Raw genomic sequence first — 19,466 nt, 5'->3', positions numbered from 1 at the left:
GATTGTCTCACAGTTTATCCTACCAGACAGAAGGGGAAGAGAGGGGAGAAGTGGAGAGAGAAAAGGAGAGAAGACAAACAACCAATCGGGCCTACAGTTTACACTGTCCACTTTCACAACTTAGTAAGAAAGAAACAAACCCATCATCATCAACATTTCATCAACAATTGTTTATATAGCGCCAGCAAATTCCGTAGCACTTTACAGTTGGCGACAAACACAGTAATAAACAATATTATGTAAAACAGACAAAGAGGTAAGAGAGCCATGCTTGCAATCTATGACCCTGACATGTACCATTCTAAGCCCTTCTCTTGTGACTGTCAATGATATAGTATAGTGCAAGAATAGGGCTGGCAATGCAATCGGAGGAGAGAGGTAATGCCTTACACTACATCCCCAGATTTATACGCTGGTTATCTTGGGCTTACTCTATCATCCTGCTCCATTAAGGTTTTTGGGGGTTTACAGTTTTACAGCAATTAGTGACTATTCCAGCTAGCACTGCTGCTTGGACAGACCAGACAAACACAGTTAGCTCAACAGCCACATGATTTCCACTGTAGGGTATTTGCTGCTGCTACCAGACTCCATCACTGGAACTGCTTCGTGGGCCATGTGAAGCTTCTGCAGCACCTCCTTGCTGGATGCTCTGGCTGAAACATTCCTGACCATTATCTGTGGATCAGGACTACTGAGTAACTGACAGAGCACTGAGCATGCAGGGCTTAAAGCAGCACAGCAATGTAATGGATTACAGTGTGAGGCTTAATCTGGTTATCACAGGGACATGTAATGCATATGAACAAACAGTTTCATATTGGCTTAAATAGCTCTTATAATAGCTTGTATGCAACAGGTTAGAGTGTTTTACATTCACTTCGGTGGACCTGCACAAGTCAGAACTCTGGGCTAACTTTTTTTAAGTTTGAATCAATTCAAGACCCTTAAATCACTCAAAATACAAAAACTGAACGTCAGTAAATTTAAGGCTGCTTAAATGTTTTGTTTTTTTTTGGAAATATGTGCAGTGTTAACCATGCATGTATGCAATAATGGGAAAACATTCCCATATTATAGTAAATGTGCCTCTAACAATTGAATGTAAATTTCACATTTGTGAACGTATGAGATATAAAAACCATGAGCATATAGCTTTAAATGTGTATAAAATTAGACTAAATACACATTTTTACTGACTGCGGGAAAGGGCAACATATGTCTGCATTGTGTTTCACAGATGTGCTCTGAGTGATGTAACCTAAGTCTCTGGTGATGGAGAATATTCATTATCTGTTCTTACTCCAGGGTATAGAGGAGGGAGAAGGGAGATTTGACCCCCTCCTCTTCCAGCAGTATCACTGACGTGGCACACACACAAACATACACACATTCTGCATGTACTTCCTTGTCTGACTGCTCTCTCACTCTATCAAGCACACAGTAGATTCCACAAATGTGGCTGCCATTGCTCCTGTTCGGCTTCTTTCAGCCCTTGCTGGGCTTCCAGATTGACTGGAATAAGTTAGAGAAGATGTCTCGGGGAAAAGTAGAGGTGAGTAATGGCAAATCACACAGATGCTGTCCTTTCAAAGGGAAATAACTCATTCCATGCAGGCTGCAATGGAGTTGTGCAAACTGTTTAAATTGCTTACAGTGGAGAAAGACTAGAGTCATTAGGATTAGCAATTAATACTGGCATGTGGGTAGCTGCTTGACCATATTACTACATAGACGTCTGCAGAGCAACATCTGGTAGAGTACAATTATTAGTGATAGGCAGTAACAGGCTCTAACATGTTTTATCTCTGTATTACAGACATGTGGCGGATGACAGCTAAACAGACTGAAAGAGGTAAGGCAGAAAAATGCGATTGTGGTCTCATAGTGTGTGACAGGATGAGCATTGTCTTGTGAAATGGTGAAGTCTCTCAGGTCAGCAATAAGATAATGACCCTGTCCTGTTGGTTTATAAACATCTGATTATATATATATTTATTATATATATATAAATGTAGAGAGCGTTCCATTTTTACCAAGCTCTGCCTCCATAGAGGAGAGACCTACTGCTTGGACAAGGCATACGCAGTTATTCCCAACCCTATGCACGTAGACTTTGTTTGTGTATCACAAAGTTGAAGATGCAAACCATCCAAAGTGAGCCCCCTCCACCCCAGTAACATCCTTCACATCCGTTAATTCATTCAGCACAACTCCAATAGTAAATAAAGTGGGAAGTCCAGGCGCAGATCATTTGACAAGAGGTGGCCATGCTGGGTGGTATAAGGGAAATATATTTTAAAATACAAAGACAGGAAGTGCTTAGATTTTTATACATACACATTTTTCAGGATTCAAATTGTATTTACTACAGTGATTTAATACTTCAGTGACACAGAGAAAACACATGGCAGGTCAAACCATAAATGCACAGAAAGTTCCTTAGAATTTTTACGCCTCTCAAGCCACTTCTCTGTGTTCACAGCAATAGGACCTGACATGATAATGGTAGTACCATACATCAACAGATACAGGCAAGCACCAGACCTCCAGCAGCTCCACCAGTGCTCAGGGGCTGGCTGGACTGGGGGGGGGGTGGATCAGTCCCATACTGGGCTACCTGTATTTTTTTTTTCCTTTTAAAATGTTCCTAATATGCTACTGAGCAGAGTCTGACATTACATCAAAAACTAAAGGAAAGTGTGTTATACAAGATGAATATTTATAAAGCCCTAAACAACTGAAGCATGTGACCCAATAGACTTTTTAAAGCATCTGTTAGTGTGAATACCTGCGCTTTGTAAATCATTTACATATGTGGTGAAAGAATGATGTGGGGATCAAAAGCGGTTTTTGTAAAAAAAAAAAAATAGAAAAAAAAAAAAAACCTGTTCAAACTCAAAAACAATAACCCTTTATTTGCTGGAAATACTCAATGGACCTTCATATTGGTCACCCGTTGACAATGCATTGGTGATAAAACATGTTTTCTAAAACAAGCAGCTATATTTTACAAGTGCTTGAAATGTTGTGTACAGAAGGAGATGCAAATGAATCTCACCTGTTTTATATGGCTCTATATTTGGGATAGGGATAACAATGTTGCTGGTTTTATACGTACTGAGCAGAACTCACCGCTTATACAGTTATGATCCATTAGCAGTAATAAAATATCTAATGCAGGTACATTTCCCTCTAAGGCAATTGCAGTTATGTTCTTTTAAAGGGAATTCACAAATATAAAGCACTTTCCTGAATTAGAACATTTGTCTGTCTGCAATGATGGGGAAGGGTAGACATATACAAAACACAAACTATATGTCTTCAAATCAAACAAGGCAAGAATATATAATGAAAGATCAGGTGCTAGGTGAAACTAATCATACAGAAAGTATTTGAGGGATTGTTTTATTATAAGTAGAGATCCATATCCACGAATGAGTTTTCAGGTGTTCTCTAATGCATTGAAACGCAGGCAACTATTAACATTGTTTACAATGATCTGCGTTTCCCACATGCAACCTGATCAAGTATGTCTGTGTACTGATATTAATAACTGCCAGAACTAATTTGCTTGACCAGATTTCATCTGTTTACCATGTAAAAGAAAATACATAGAAACTACATATGTGGGTAGGAACACATAGGGTGGGTCTCCACAGCCTAAGCTGCACTGCAAATTGTTTTATTTTTATTGTAGCCTATGAATAAAGTGGTGACACAGGAGTGCTGGGGGTGAACATTGGAATGACATAACTATTGAAGTAGGACTATATTTGGCCCATGAAGTAGCATCTTTTATAGACGTTGATCGCAGCAAATAAGATACGTTTCCAGATCAATTTTTTGGTTCCCATTCCTGCCGGGACAGCCCCGTTGAGAAAATTTAAGATTTCTCTTTCTGTCCCTCGGCTGCTTCTTTCAGAGCTTGGTACTGTGGTACAGAGTGTTAGTTTGGTTAAAGATGATATCTCCTGATTTAGTACATTGTTAAAAAGTCCCGATATTAATATTTGCTAATCATGTGGAAAAAGCTGTTTCCACATGATGTAAGACAAATACATTCATGATAAATAGGCCCCGTGGACACAAGACAATAGCTAATGTTATATCAATCACTCTAAATTAGAACTGAGCTCTTTTTCCAATGATAAGAGAATGCACTGCACATTAAATTAATGTATAACCTACATTGAGCCAAAAAATATATAAAATTAAAAAGAGGTTTCCACCTTGGGCAAAAAAAAGGGATTATGTTTTTGCCCCATTAATAACATGGACATTTAGTCCCACTAACAGATGGCAGCCCTAACCAGAAAAGAATAGAAACGCACATGATAGGTGTATAGTGGACCTGTTACAATTAGTAGCAAACTGGCACATTAGTCTGAAAAAATAAATAAATAAATAAATAAATATATATTATATATAGACAGGTTTGTCAAGATCGGTGGGAAAGCTTACTGCTGCTTGTGCACATGCCAATGAATGATGAATAGGGTTGGTGGGAAAGGGAGGAGAGAATGTGGTAGCCTAGCTCACCCCTACCCCGTCCGGATGCTGCCTATCCAAATGTTAGGAGGCAGTTGTATGGTCTGCACTGGATATAGTAATGCCCTTGACATATTCGTGATGTATTGATTCCTGAAGAACGGTCTAGCTACATTCTCATTAGTATCAGCCGAGCCAATAAAATAGCTTCCTCCGCTGTGTCTAAGTGGGACCAGTCAGAATATGGACTAGTCATTGGACAGATATATACAGTCTGTCTCCTTCTCAGCTTCTGTTAATGGGACATATGTTGCTTTTGTTTTACTGGGTAACCACAGAGACATATTCAGCACTGATCGCACTGCTTTCAGCCTATAATCCAGGATGGTATAGTTATACTACGATACTACATAACTGACCACAGTCCCAGCTGTACATATATGGTTCCTTACCCCTGATGTACCCACTCACAACCGGCTCATTATTATCCCTATAATACTCATAACAGTGGCACAGATTTTCCAAAACTTAAGTGTATAGTGCTTAAATATAGGTTTCATCCACTTTCCTCACATGAAGTGCTACAAATCCTTGTGTAATACAGCAGCGTAACACACAAAATCACAATATTATATCGCACACACACACAGAGGATAGTAGTCTCATTTAGCAGGAGTGTTTTCCAGATGATCACACAGGGTTAAACCCACACAGATGGTATCAGAGTTCGTTAAGGTAGGAAAATAACTAGTTCAAACAGGAAAGTGAAAAACCTGTAATGTGGCCCAAACACTTGTAAACCCCAAGGTCACAGTAAAATGCTTAAAGGTTATTTGTTATTTCCAGATAACTTTGGACAAAGGGCCATATTTGGAGAAAGGTGATGCTAATTGTTGAGCAAGTTGGATGGCAGATCCTGATTATTTTTAGCTCTTTGGGTAATGTGTAATCTAAACAATGAATGATTGTCACACAATGAAACGTAACTTGCACTGTCAGAGTTCAGTACATCAATGATTTTCAAACAATGTTCTGAGACATTGTATTGGTTATGGGAAAATTCTAAAAACAAGTGGAAGTATTACAATGGGGTGTACGTGAATGGCTGTAATTCGCTTTGTTTGTCAAACATACTTATATTTTGAATAATTATTAATCAATACATAATTTTTAACTATATGTGAGCTCAAGGTTTGTCTGTGGGGTTAAAGTTAACACATTCAGTGGGGGACATGTATGAATACTGGTTTATGGGGAAGAAAGAAAAAAACAAAGTGTGATAACCGATAGTAGACAATCAGAGGTTTGCTTTCAGTTTCTAAACTGCACTAGAACATGAGACACTGAATGATTGGTTTCTCTGAGTAAAGCTGGGTGCACACTACACTGTTTTAATCCAATAATCGGCTCAAACAGCCGACATACGACCGCTCGTTCAAAAGTCGGGTCAGTGTGTGCAGTGACACGATGGTCGAAAGTCTGCCCAAATGGACGATTATCGCCTCATTTGGTTGGTCGTACCGTTTAATATTTTCGGTCCAATCTCATTTCCGCTGTGTAGTGTGTATAAACTTCCAACCGATCCACAACAGTGAGTACGAAATTACAGTCATTACTCACGACAACGACAATGGCTGTAAAAAGTGGCTAAAGGGACGTCCGCTCTTCCCTTTATTGTCCTAAACAAGGCTAGTGTGTATGCAGTCCATGGACCGAGCGATCGGATCATCAATCGCATGTAAAATCGCTCTGCATAAAAAGTTGGTAGAAATTTCTGTAGTGTGTACTCAGCTTAACACCACGTTTTTGTTTGCACCAATTATCTTTAGTGCTACTACCACCAAGCCATTGTTTTTGTGATTTTATGATAATTGTAATCAAGAAAGTGAAATAAATATGTCCCACCCCTGAGAGCCACACTTTACAAATGGATCTCTCTGGTTTACTATAATCCAGTCAAATCTGTAAGCAATTTAGCCAGAAGTAGACTAGATTATACAGATGGGGGGGATTTTTAATCACTTAAATCTTCCATCCTGGTAGTGCAAAGTATTACAAGACACAATAGTAATTTTTACCTATAGACAAGTTTTATATACCATGGCAAGGCCTTGTATTTTTGAGTGAAATGATAAGATTACAGCCCCTTACCGACTTATTAATGAGTGATGAGCTAAGTGTCCAAGCCACAAACTAACCACATGTATTCTTCCAGGTGAAGGCCTTCGTCACGGAGGACATCCCTCTTTAGTATCCTTCTCTTAATTGAGGAAACTGACATTAGCTTGAATTTTGAATGTCTTTACCCTCCTAAATTAGGGGAACAACTGTTGCAGAGTGAGACAGAAGTGTATGATTAAACAATATTTGCAATATGTTATATGGCATAATATAGCTTCAGATGTTTGCTCTAACTGTAGAAGTTAAATCAATATCACCCAAGTTTGGTCCTTGACAGCTTGATTTCTCCCAGCCATAACCTTGAGATGAAACATATACCTGGCGCAGACCCTGAACTAGTACTATTTTCCTCCCAGTATGAGGAGCTGGAGGTAAGTGATTGATAGAGGAGAGGTAAGAGGGTACATAGAGTCATCACTGAAACACAATGCATGCTGGCAGTAGTCTAGGTGTATATTCTTACACAGCAGCAGGGGGAGGGGTGCACTGCAGTTACCATATGTGACACCTGAAAATCATTGCAAACACTCCTTGACACATTCTGCTTGAAGGCCTCAGGGGAATTATTCACTTTCAGCTACAATGATATTTCTCTTTGAGGAGTAAAAAAAAAAACCACACACACACTTTCCAATTTTAGTGTAAGATGGCTACTAATGCGGCAATTTGATACTTGAATTTATTTTTTATAAAGAATCGTTGTGTGGCCGACTCTATTCCCAATATGATCAAATGGAAATGATCACATTAATTGTCATTTGTTAGATGTAACATTTGCATCCAACAATAAATCTAATTTAATCTGACTGAAGAGTCTGTGTATTCAAAAATAAAATACAATTAAAGCTTAACACTCTTAACATTCCACTTTCTACTTCTTGTCATCTGAAAATGACATTGTGGTCTGTCAGTTCAAAATTGAATGAAGCAATCTTTTACTCTAAATGTGATCAAAACTGTATATATTTAAACAAGGTAATGAAATGTGTGTGCTTCATTTGTATATTAATGTTACTGTACAAACATGCAAGAAAAATAAAAATAAAAATGATGAGTAAAAACAACCTATGAAATGTGTAATAAATAACTGGTACCACAGAATCTGGCAATCCCCTCCCCATTTTACAAACCAGCAGTGACCAATGGTAATCTATTGCGGAGAAGACTGCTACTCTACAATAATTTCCTTCAAGGGCCAACCCACAGCAGAAAAAAAAAAACCAAAGTGGCTGGCAGCTGAGACCTGGGAGTCCCAGTGTACAGGACTGTACCTTAAAACGCCACGCCCATTATACCAAAGAAATAAAAAAAAAAAACCACAACAAAACACTGCAAACCAGCCATAAATACATTGAATAGGCAGGTGGCTATAGGTACCTCCATAGACCGCATAATTGGAGATCAGACATAAATGCAGCAGGTTATACTGTCACCATGGTTCTCTCCAAGCTATGCAAATTGCGCTGCATTGTGGTTTATATGCACTTGCAGCAATAAGAGTAAAATATAAAGCATGAAAAAGATGCAAAACCCCTTATTTTAATCATGACCCAAATTACCTTATTTACCAAGCTATTGCTTAATGGATAAAAACCCAGGAGATAATAGATCTAGATTGTAAAACCCAAACAAGATTTAGTAAAAAAAAAAAAAAAAAAAATATAAGGTAGAAGAGGTTTATACATTGAGAGATGTAGTAAGATTAGCACAGACTAGTTTGCTAAGAGGAAAGGATTATGTCAACTCCTGCTCTAAAGGATGCAGATTAAATCCATTTACTTAGTCTTTGCATAACCCAAGAGCCGCATATTCTTACACAGAAGGGGTTAACTGTACATTTACCATATGTGACATCTGGAGATCAGTGTAAACACTCCTTGACACATTCTGTTTAAGGCCTCAGGGGTGTTCTTTAATTCCAGATCTCATTTCTTTCACAAACAAAAAGATAGCTGGTTATTTGTAATGAAGCCTCTACAAGTTATAGTAAGATCTTCAGTTTCATGAGCAACTCTCTTCACCGAATTCCATTTTTTTGTGACACATATAAAATCTGCTATATGTTTTTTCTCTATTGCAGAGAATTCCACTTAGCGACATGAACAGGATTGAAATCAACCAACTACTGAAGGATTTGAGATTTTACAAGAAGGAAAGCCCAGACTCCCCCGTGCCCCCTGAATTCCAGGTGGCACCAGCAAGACTTGCTGGGCAAGACATACTTGATAGTGAAAAGGGGAAGAGTGAGGAGGACACCAAGGAAGAGTTGTAGGAGCAGGATAAACACCAACCCTTTGTCTGCCACAAGAGATAGATTGCAGCAATGGGTACTTGTGTCAGAGAAAGGGTTGAACTGAATTATTGGGCAATAGGGAAAAAAAACACCCCCCCCCCCCTTGAGATTTTTAAATGTAGAATATTACACTGTAATGAAATGAACCAACTTGTCATTATCCTCAGTACTTCTTTCAAGGTCAACATGCAAAATGTATGGTCTTGCCATGATGATAGCCATATTAAAAATAAGTTATAGTCACTATTTGATATGACGACTACATCAAATGCCATAATCTGAATAATGCACATGAAATGACTACATTGTACATGCTTCACTTAATATGTCCATCATGCTCTCTCACTGCTCTGTAGGAGGTTGCCATAATAGGAAGAAAGCTGTCAGCAGCATTTCAGCGACATCTTTGCAGCCTTGTTCAGTGTAGATTGGTTGATTTATACTTAAGCACAGTTCGTGCGGTCACAGTGACTGAAACGCTGCATGCTCAGCTTTTGACCTGTATGAAATCTCGGAGGCTGTGAATGTACGGCACATGGCATTTTTCAGACTGTGGCTAACGAGTTCCCTCTAGTGTTCTGTTACAATAGATTTCATTCTGTGATAAGATGTTAAGCAGTTGCACAAGGCTCTTTCCTCTTTGGTCACTGAACTGTATTGTAATATGACAGATTGTAATTGACATGAAAACTGCCAATGCATTAATCACTACTGGTAGATTTTGAGAACAAGTTGGTATTCATAAAGAGACTACTAAAGTTGGGTATCTGTATTGATAGATAGTACTACACTTAGTTTGTGCCATAGAATTCAATATTAGCAATGAAATGTACAATCTTTAGAACCCAGGCCTCAACCTGCTATTATACTACAGCTCCCACAACCCCCCAATCATTCCATGACTGTGAAAATATGGTGGGCAGCGTCCAACAGCTGATGAACCCGATGAGCTGGAGGTATAGAAACAAGATTCTTAATTGATTTGATCACCACGTCTTCAGGGACATGAATGAAGATCTCAGCTACAAAGCACCCTGGCTGAGAACAGATGCAAACCGTCCCCAATGACAAGGAGAGGTCAGATCTTGCTTAACACCTACAGTGACTGTTCAATGTTCGATAATAAAAAAAAAAAAAAATTAGTTTATTAAAAAGGAGAAAAAAAAAAAAAAAAAAGTGTGTTTTGGTTGTACTCAAACTTTATGATGTAAGTGAACATAAGAAAAGTTTTATATTAAGTATTTAACATAGGACATCACGCATGGTAAACATAAACTTAGCATTTTAGTTCCTTAAAGTGGATTCACACTATGGCCTGTTATTGCGAAATACTCAGATGCCAATTTCCAGCCTACATGCAAATAAAAATAATGAATCTGGAGATCATATTAGTTAATATAACTTTATTAAAATGACAGCACACGCTGGTGTATAAAAATACTTGTACACAAAAGCGGTGTCTGAGGAGTGATCAAAGCTTTCCGGTCACAACAGGCAGAACAGTGAAGAACTCCTTTTTAGTGGAGAAACAAAGACACTTTCTACTTTGCTTGGTCAAGATGAGTTGCATAGCTTTGCTCTATATTTAAAGACGTACGTATAAAGTGTATGCAATGGCTTTGAGTGTGCTTCTTAATGGAGTAAGGGAAGGCACTCGGAATCCTGAGTCATGTTTTGCCCCTATATATATACACACTATTCCTTACATCACCCAAAAATTTAAATTGGCTAAATCTGCATTTAATTTTTTATTTTTTTTTAAAAAATGAAAAAAAATTATGGATACCAGTTGTCAATGAGTAGTCTTCTGTACACTTTTGTATACAACACAAATATCCATGTGTGTGTCTTCTAGGTCATGTCCATACACAGAGTATACAAACAAATGTACACAGACAAAAGACAAACCATTTGCTTGTGCTGTGGAAAGAAAGTGTGAATGCAGTGTCTTACATACACACACAAATGCAAAGGGCACAGCAGACTGAAGTGTACTACGCTCACTTAGATAAAAACCCTATGTAAGATCTTCAAACAGTGTCTTAATACTGAAATGAAAGTAAAGCGATTATGTAGTGTGTTCTAGGTCTGCGTTTTACCAATGGAAATAAACACTTTTTTTAAACATAAATTAAAGGCCAATATCTGAAACCAGATCACTGGACACTAGGCAGGAAGTAGTGTCGCTAAATGCGGAGAGTCCCAAGGATAACATGGGTTCTTTGAGAATAAGGGTCTGTGCACACAAGCGTCTTTTAACCAGTCTAATTCCTTTTAACCTGTCAAAAGAGCAGAAAAGATGGATGCTCACACCAATCATTGGTCCTACGGGGAGATTTAAGAATAGCTGCACATTTTCAACTAGCGGCCAAAGCGGACGACAACACAGGTATGAGTGAAAAAGGAACAGGGACTGGGAAAGCAGAATATGTCCCATCATCCAATTTGGCAAGTCAGCTATGTGCAATAGTTCCTGTGTTGTTCCATAGCGATTAATGCCCTTTATGTAGGCATTCATCTCTCCTGTTCACCTGTCACACAGAAGAGACGCCAACTGAAGAGAAATGATGGAAAAAAAAAAGCCCAAGTGTACATAAGCTCTGCATTTCTCTAATAACGAGGAAATACATATGTTCCCATTCCAACATGAGCACATATTGCACAATGAAAAATTGGACTGCAGCGAGTCATTTTAAATATTGTTGGATTGTGAATAACTTAGGAACATAAAGTCTGAGCCAAGTCTTGCATATGCAAAGCTAAACAGGAACGTCTAAGGGTGGTGGTGGATTATGTTTGAAGCATGGAAAATTGCTAGCATTTCTATTGTATAGCACACAGTATTTACAAAAGTTGTCAGACTCTCCATAAAAAGACAGCTACAGTCTATGTTCTGATCCTGGTGATGCAGATTATCCTATTACATCATGAGGATTAAAAAATAAAATAAAATCATAGTTTCAATAAGGTTGCTGTCAAAACCTTATAGGAAAATAATATATATATATATATATATATATATATATATATATATATATATATATATATATATATATATATATATATATATATAACTCTCCTATATATTAAAACAGATTTTTTACATATCCCTTCCCCTCCAAAGAAAAAGGGCAATATTGTAAAACAATACATTAAGGGCTCGTTTACATATATGTAATGGGAAAATAGGTAAAAATGAATGAAAATTAATGTGTGCTACAGAGATGCTAATTCCCATTTTGAATGTGCTTTTCAGGCATCAACAACACAGTTTCAATAAGTCCTGACATATAGCACCTCCTAGATCAACACTTAGACAGACATGCAAATTAAAATGATCACTAGCAACTATAGGTGTTTCAGTGTGATAATGGCTGTTCTTGATAAAAGTTAAGTTGCAGACAATTAAAATGGACATAAAAATTATTCCTGGCCAAACTTGCATTATAGTACAGTCATGGTCGGACATGTTTACACAAGGGGAAAAATTGTATGTCTGTATGTATGAATATCTACCATAGTTTTCTGATACTAACTTGACTACAATCACATCTCTCTCCAGAGCTGTATATGGAGAAAGAGCTAAACAGTTCCAGATCCAACAGAACGTGGCTCATGATATAACAGAGCGCTCCAGGGTTGCTACACTGTAAAGCTTGCATTTATTGGCGAGATCAGAGTGTGTTACATGAGTGCTTGTGGCAGAAACACAGCTAGGGAAAGCAAAATTTCCCAATGTCAGGAGAAAAGTTCTATATAATATCCCAGTAGTTAATGGTACTTTTAGCAGGCATAGAAAAAATAAGACTTCTTTGAAGCACTGTGTGGTTTTACAGTTTTGACAGTAGCAAGTATGTTCTGCGTGACATCCACTAGGAAGAAACACATACTCCTTTCAATAGGACAGTATGTTACTAAATAAAAAAGCACCGAATAAAACAAAAAACAAAAAAGAAAGTCATCATTACAGATAACTCATATATTACTCAGAATATGAGGACAATGACTTGTCAAATAGATTGGTTTTCAGGTTTGGAAATACGTCACCTTTAAAATTCAGGATGCATCACATGAGTGCATTCCTAAATACGGATATATATTAAGGGTAAACCAGTATAGGACATTGTAAAACATATATTCAATTTCTTTATGTACAGAGTTCAGCATATCATTCATGGTTAAGTGTATGTCTGTAACACCAACCAATATACTCGCTATAAAAAAGGACATCAGCCAGTCCATACATACCATTTGTATTCATAATATATAGCAAGATGATGATGTGCGCTTTAGTGGTACATATATCTGATTATTCAGTGTTAGTGCAGTGTACACTCGAGATTAAGCAGCGTTTGCGTCACAAGCGATTTCCTTCCTGTGGCACGCATAAAGGAACATTCTATTTCTGCTTGATCTTACATTGCTCATCTGTTCTAACTTTCCTTTTCTTGCTCAACAATTATGGACAACCAATGAATGTGAAAAATAAGGTACTTAGAGTACCGTGGCTAATCTAAAGCTTGTGGCTGTAATAAAGGCCTAGCGCTTGCCTGGTGCTATATTTTTTTTTTCATATAATACTACCTAAATATATTAACTCTGTAGGAATGGGATAGATATTTGAGGCAGTGGCCGATTCCCACCAGCACAGCACTAGATGATGGCCTTCCAAAGAGCTACAATGCATTGCACTGCAATGCTCTAGCCACGCACAGGCTAACATGAGGAAGCATCAACAAAAGCCAAAGTGTAGTCAGGAGCTCCATGCAACATGTTGACAGCACAATGTAACCCCATAAATGTGTCCCTTTAGTGATCATGGGGTTAACTGTGAAGTTGTGCTCTATTGCAGTGGCAATAGCTGCATTGGTGCTGGTGCTGTGCCAGGATAAGTCGAGGGGGATTAAAAAGGGCTTTATTAAAATTCATTCTTGCGTAGACGCATTTCATGCCGCCTTAGGTGGTTGTATAAGGACTGGACGTAGGTGAAAACACACTTTGAATCTGGCCTCTTCCCCATAATCATCATGTCCTCAACCTCCACCAGGGGGACACAATCCACAAGATACCTGCAAGAAAGGAACATCCTTTGATGAAATGACCTAGTATTTAAAGAGCCTCAGGAAGGGCAAATAAGACAGAATGTGACAGGTGGAAAAGGACAGGGAAAGAAAAAAAGCAGCCAAGTAACTGAAAAGAAGGGAGGAGAAAGTAGAACACAAAATAATCAGAGACTTTTAAATGGAATTCAGCTCAAACTTGGTTAAACCCCCATATTAGAACTGTGCTTAAAACCACAATCATGTGCTGCATGCAATATAATGACGAAACCATATCTGTAGCGCCCCCAATTCCATAATGCAGGCAAGAACTCTGCAATTACAATAGATGAATGGGAACTCGCTGTAACTGAATACATAATAAAAGTAATACATATACATAAAATATTCTGTATAGTCAGGTCCTATTTTAAAACAAATCCCCATTAATACAGCAGTATGATTTTATACTCTTTAAAAGAAAAAGCATCCTATTTATAGGCAGGGTTTATTATCACTAATCTTCTGTGATGCTCAGTACCACATGAGCACAGGATATTCTGCATATATTACATTTATTAATACCAGTGAGATAAGGTCCAGACTTTAAATCTGCATAAACCTCAATTCTAATCAATTATAGACATTACAGAGCTCTACAGAGGGAAAAATGGGGTCAGACTTTAAATAAAAGTTTGAACTGTAAATGATCATGGTACAAAATGCTTGCTGGCATGTGTGCTCATCATTAGGGCCCCTGTTATTAACCTGACCTTTGCTAAGGTACATATACAAGTTCAGTGACTCATAATTTCCATCATTTAGTTTATGTATCTGCAGAAAGTTTCCCCTCTCTTAGCACCATATAAGAGCATGCCCAGTGTCCTGGATTTAACACTCTCCTGGCATGGCAGTTGAAGGATGGATATTTAAGCAATAAGTTGAGAAGGGAATTCTAAAAGTTTACCAAAGCTCAGTAGCTTTACTAAGAAACTTATTTTAAAACACTTTGTAGATTTGTTTTTGTTTTTTTTTGTTTTAGTCTTGAGCAAAATATCAAACATTTTACATGTGCATACGTGAAAAAAAACACAACAAAGTTACGGAGGTCATATGGTCTTTCTGTAACTAAGATTTTAGAGTGTGCCTTCGGCACGTAATGTTTTGGATAAAACAAATTAATACTATGTATACTCATTTATGAACACATTTAACAGGGACCTAGATAAGATCTGTAATTGTGAATACTTCTAAATGGTCCTGTTGATACTGGTTCAGTTGACATTTGATGATAGGAATTCACTTCTGTTATGACAGCCAGGCTAAAGGTATTCGTATAAAGAAATAGGGGTGTGTGATGCACCCTGCACTTTTCTTTGTCTGCTGTGGTAACAAAAATTGAAAGTAAGCTGCATATTGTAAAGTTAGGAAGTGATCTATAATCTATACAGGTCAGATTGTCATAAGAATAAAACTATACAATAAAAACATTTGTCAGAATGACATTTCATCCTGGATCTGCTAGACTGCGATGTCAAACAGACACATACCTGTACATAAGAGCATTTAATCACCCCTGAAACTAAGAAATGTCCACATTGTCACGAGAGTTATCCTAATTTTATGCATGTTTTTATAAAGACAGATTACACAATGACCTAACCTCAGCCCCATAGCATGCTCTCATATTTTCTATGTCACTACACGCTTACTGGAATGTGACAAATTTACTATTTAATACGGATGAGCAGAGCTCCTCTGGACACACTCATGATGGAGTCTAAGAATGCTCAAGACAGTTTGGATTGTTGAAGTACTTTACTGCTCGGCTATAATCCTTGAGCAAAGGCAGGTAACTTCAAGTTCGCCACTTCTTAACAACCCCCATAATTTATTATTCATTAGCTCAAGCATGGAAGCGCACACTTTGTTTAAGGTTCAAACAGCACACGCACAGCTTCCCAGGAACTATTAAATTGCATTCTCACCATAGGGTCTAGGTCGGAAAAAGTCCTAGGACTTTTTGGTTTTTACCATCCCCTTCTGCACCAGGCAGCGGTAGAACTCCTGGATGTACGTGTAAACACACTTCCAGTCCGGTTCTCGCATGCGGACCATATCCTCTGCGTCTAGTAACTGTGGACAGTCAGCGTGCTTCCTATGGGTGAACAGAGGAGGAAAGGAGGTGGAAAGACAAGAGGGGGAACCAGTGTACACAGCCCGGTGGAGGGAAAGAGAAAAAGGAGAGACAAGAGAGACATTCATCAGTGGTTTAAACATTCTGGTGCCATAACCATGAACATACCCATGCTGTGAGTGTTCAAGAATTGAGGTGCATGGTTGGGGAGAACAAAAATCCATTGGGGTAACAAACAGACCTTGGACAATAACATGGGGTGTGATTGTGACTGGTGCAAAGGTGGTACACAATGGGGAAACAGTCCATGAAAGGTGCAACAAAGCCAGATAGTAAAGAGGTGGCACAGATTCTTTGTGGAATCTGAGTATGTGCAGCATGAGATGTGTAGTAGGTGGCTGCTCATGGCATGTCTACAATGGGCAACACAGCTGCTGCACCAGAGGAAAGGTATTTACTTTTCTTCAAGGGCAAAGCCAACTTGGTCTTATTCAAACATTTATTTATTTTTGTACCAGAAGGCTCATCAACAATTCAGATTTTACATTTGGTGAGGTTTCAATCAAATATATGGAAAGACATGAGCTTAGGGACCACTGATCCCCACGACTCCGGTTTTGAATATGCCACTTTTTCTTAAGGCAGTTCTGCTTGACCTTTATTGAAGTGTTATTCACTTGTAGTGGTCACATGGATTAAGGATCCCTATAGGAACCTGTATTTCAATGTCCCCAGCTTAGGACCACAACACATAAAATAGAAATGTTGAACAAGTCTCCAATCTCAGTACTACCAAACTAAAGTACATCGTTTTATATCTATAGGTAAATGAGCAATTCTAGTATCCCTAGTTGGAATGATTTGTACAGTGTTATTTTCCCCAATTCCTCTAAAAGGAAATTCAAAGTAAAAGTTTTGCACCTTTCACAATCAGATAAAGCTTAGCAAAGCTGTCTTCGTCTATCTAAAACTATAAAGGGTACAGAACATACATTGTGGCCAATGTTTTAACAATGCATGTTTCAGGCATTAAGCTCACTGATCCAGGCTGCTGGAGGCCCAGGCTTCGGCTAGTGTCACACGGGTACTTTGTGTACATATAGCTTCTGAGTCTAGGAGCTCCATGTGTCTCCAGCTTGCCATGTGCTTCTAGGAGGACAGTGACTGGGCATTTGTGTGTCAGGCAAACTGCCCATGTGCCACCAGCATTAATGTCAACTTAGGGTTTAAACTGGTACTCAATGTATTTTCTCTATAAAGAGTGTACACTAAAATGTGAAAAAAAACAAACAAAAAAACCCCACTAAATTGCAGATACCAGCATAGGCACTAATCTTCCTACTTCATATGAGCACCCATATTACCAGACACAGAATAGGACAAGAACGTGTTGCTAGCATAAACCTGGATATTAACAATTAGTCATTGAGCCCCTTTATGCTTCGCACAATCACCTTTTCTATTAGATTTTCTAACATAGTGAAAGTGTTCTTTTTGGTTTGAATATTAGGACATCTACAACCATCTACCATCTTTCTAATATGCATTATTGGTAAAGAGGTTATTGCATGTGATTACCACCTCTATCCCCATTCCTATCCTGGAAAGTATTTTGTAAAACATCATCTTCCCTCCTTCCTGGTGATTTGGAGGTATCTTGCTAATGGGAGGACCATTGGGAACCAGTTTCCACTATGCTACTAGTGAGCAGGAGAGTGTGTTGGAGCACCATCATCTGAATTAACCTCCTCCTTACAAAACAGGATAAAATGTCCAGTTCATTTTAAGCTTTGCACATCCACAAAAGAAAGCAATTATACTGTAGCATACCAGTAGATATGTTAGCACATGGTCTAGAATTCATTAGTTGCAGAGAAGCCAGTCCAACTGGATAAAAGTGAATGCTATGCGGTTAGACAGCTGATCAGCAGTGCAATGTGTGTGATAGACAAAGGAAGAGTCTGACTGCAGCGTGGGCCATCGCTATGCAAACTATTTACCACCCAAGGGAACTGTATCCTCTCCTCCACAATTTTAGAAGCTACCAATTCCAGTGCATTCCATATCAATTGTTATCGCCTGACAAACCATTAGATGAAGCACAAAAAAGCCAAAATATTCATTTTTTGCAAAAACAAAAATAAAAGCATTTTCACCAGTAAAGCAAATATAAATCTGATGAGAAATGGAACTAAATATCCATAGAAAGCAGACATAGCAGGTTAATAGTGCCAATAGTAGGCTTTAGGATCAACCTTCTACAAGGAACAAAGATACTTAATGACGCGGCAGAGAATTATTCAGTAGAGTGTTATATGGTAGAATGCAATTAGAGAGAAGCTGCTCCTAGAGCATCAGTGGGTGTTATGAAAATATGTGTGTTTGACAGTTTTAAGACACCATTGATATTCTGCATAATTGCAAATACAGCTCGACTTCAATCATTTACACCCTTTACTCAAGCACCATCAATAGTTCATTTTTTTGAGGATTTGCTTAATCGTTAACTATCATAACTTCATGCAAGACTGATCCCCAGCTTTAATAATGCCATGGTCAAGTTAGCTGCATTTATGTTTGCGCACTCGGAAAAGCACAAAAGGTTTATAAAAATGTCGATACAGAACTAATCTTCTAATCTAATCTTGGTTTCAAACAGGAATAATCTATATTTGTAAAAAAAAAAAAAAAAAAAAATTCTGTTGGACAGTTAAGGACAATTTATAACTCTTTTGGTGGCACCCTAGAATAACACATAGCAATTATTTTTAATAACCCAAATTAAGATTTCCCATGATTCTTTCCAGAGTCACAAGGTCCACAATTGCTAGTACCAACAGAACCTGTGTAAAAACTTACATGTAATATTGTGTAATATGCACCTGGCCAGGGACCACTTTTGTTTTTAAGAATTAATCTTGCATTAAGAAAAACCTCAATGATTTGTTATTGGTACTTGAGGAGAGAGTTGAGATTAAAGGCTTTAGATGGACATGTTAAATAAGTGACCACCTTTAAAAAAACAAAACAAAAAAAAAAACAGACATTTCAGAAGTTCTAGTTAAATACATGGGTGGTTTCTGATGCCACCATATGGGAATAGATCTGCCTTGTAATATGTAAGCAATATCACCATCAAGAGGACAAAAATAAATTGCCACCCCACAAAACATATGCATATTGGACACTCTGAAAGCATTAAATATATAGTAAAGCACAGTATAAATGGTTTCTCCTTTACAAGCAACTCACATTTTCCCTTAAAAAAAAAAAAAAAAATCACTGTGCACAAATCGTTGTGACAAACATGACAAAACAGACAACC

At 38.0% G+C, this 19,466-nt stretch overlaps 2 protein-coding genes across 3 annotated transcripts in view; one reads left to right on the top strand and one right to left on the bottom strand.

The window, feature by feature from the left end:
* Nucleotides 1–1,376: 1,376 nt before the first annotated feature.
* SELENOM (selenoprotein M) lies at nucleotides 1,377–9,211 on the top strand. The gene is made up of 5 exons (XM_075212979.1): nucleotides 1,377–1,555; nucleotides 1,820–1,855; nucleotides 6,707–6,741; nucleotides 6,965–7,043; nucleotides 8,753–9,211. The coding sequence occupies exons 1-5, from the start codon at nucleotides 1,457–1,459 to the stop codon at nucleotides 8,942–8,944; spliced, it is 441 nt and encodes a 146-aa protein (XP_075069080.1). The 5' UTR covers nucleotides 1,377–1,456; the 3' UTR covers nucleotides 8,945–9,211.
* Nucleotides 9,212–12,907: 3,696 nt separating this feature from the next.
* Nucleotides 12,908–19,466, bottom strand: part of SMTN (smoothelin) — a 74,413-nt gene continuing 67,854 nt past the window's right edge. The window contains exons 19-20 of one of the 2 annotated variants that reach the window (XM_075212967.1): nucleotides 15,993–16,162; nucleotides 13,864–14,034 (exon numbers count right to left, since the gene is read on the bottom strand). In XM_075212967.1, coding sequence (XP_075069068.1) covers nucleotides 16,018–16,162 — 145 coding nt within the window. In that variant the 3' untranslated portion in view covers nucleotides 13,864–14,034; nucleotides 15,993–16,017. Of the gene's footprint in view, nucleotides 14,035–15,992; nucleotides 16,163–19,466 lie in introns of both variants that reach the window. The other variant, XM_075212958.1, reaches the window with a different exon arrangement.

The sequence above is a fragment of the Mixophyes fleayi genome, chromosome 1 (assembly GCF_038048845.1).
Source record: "Mixophyes fleayi isolate aMixFle1 chromosome 1, aMixFle1.hap1, whole genome shotgun sequence".
NCBI lineage: Eukaryota > Metazoa > Chordata > Amphibia > Anura > Limnodynastidae > Mixophyes > Mixophyes fleayi.
Note: the sequence above shows the minus strand (reverse complement) of the source record. Positions and strands in the feature narration are given on the sequence as shown.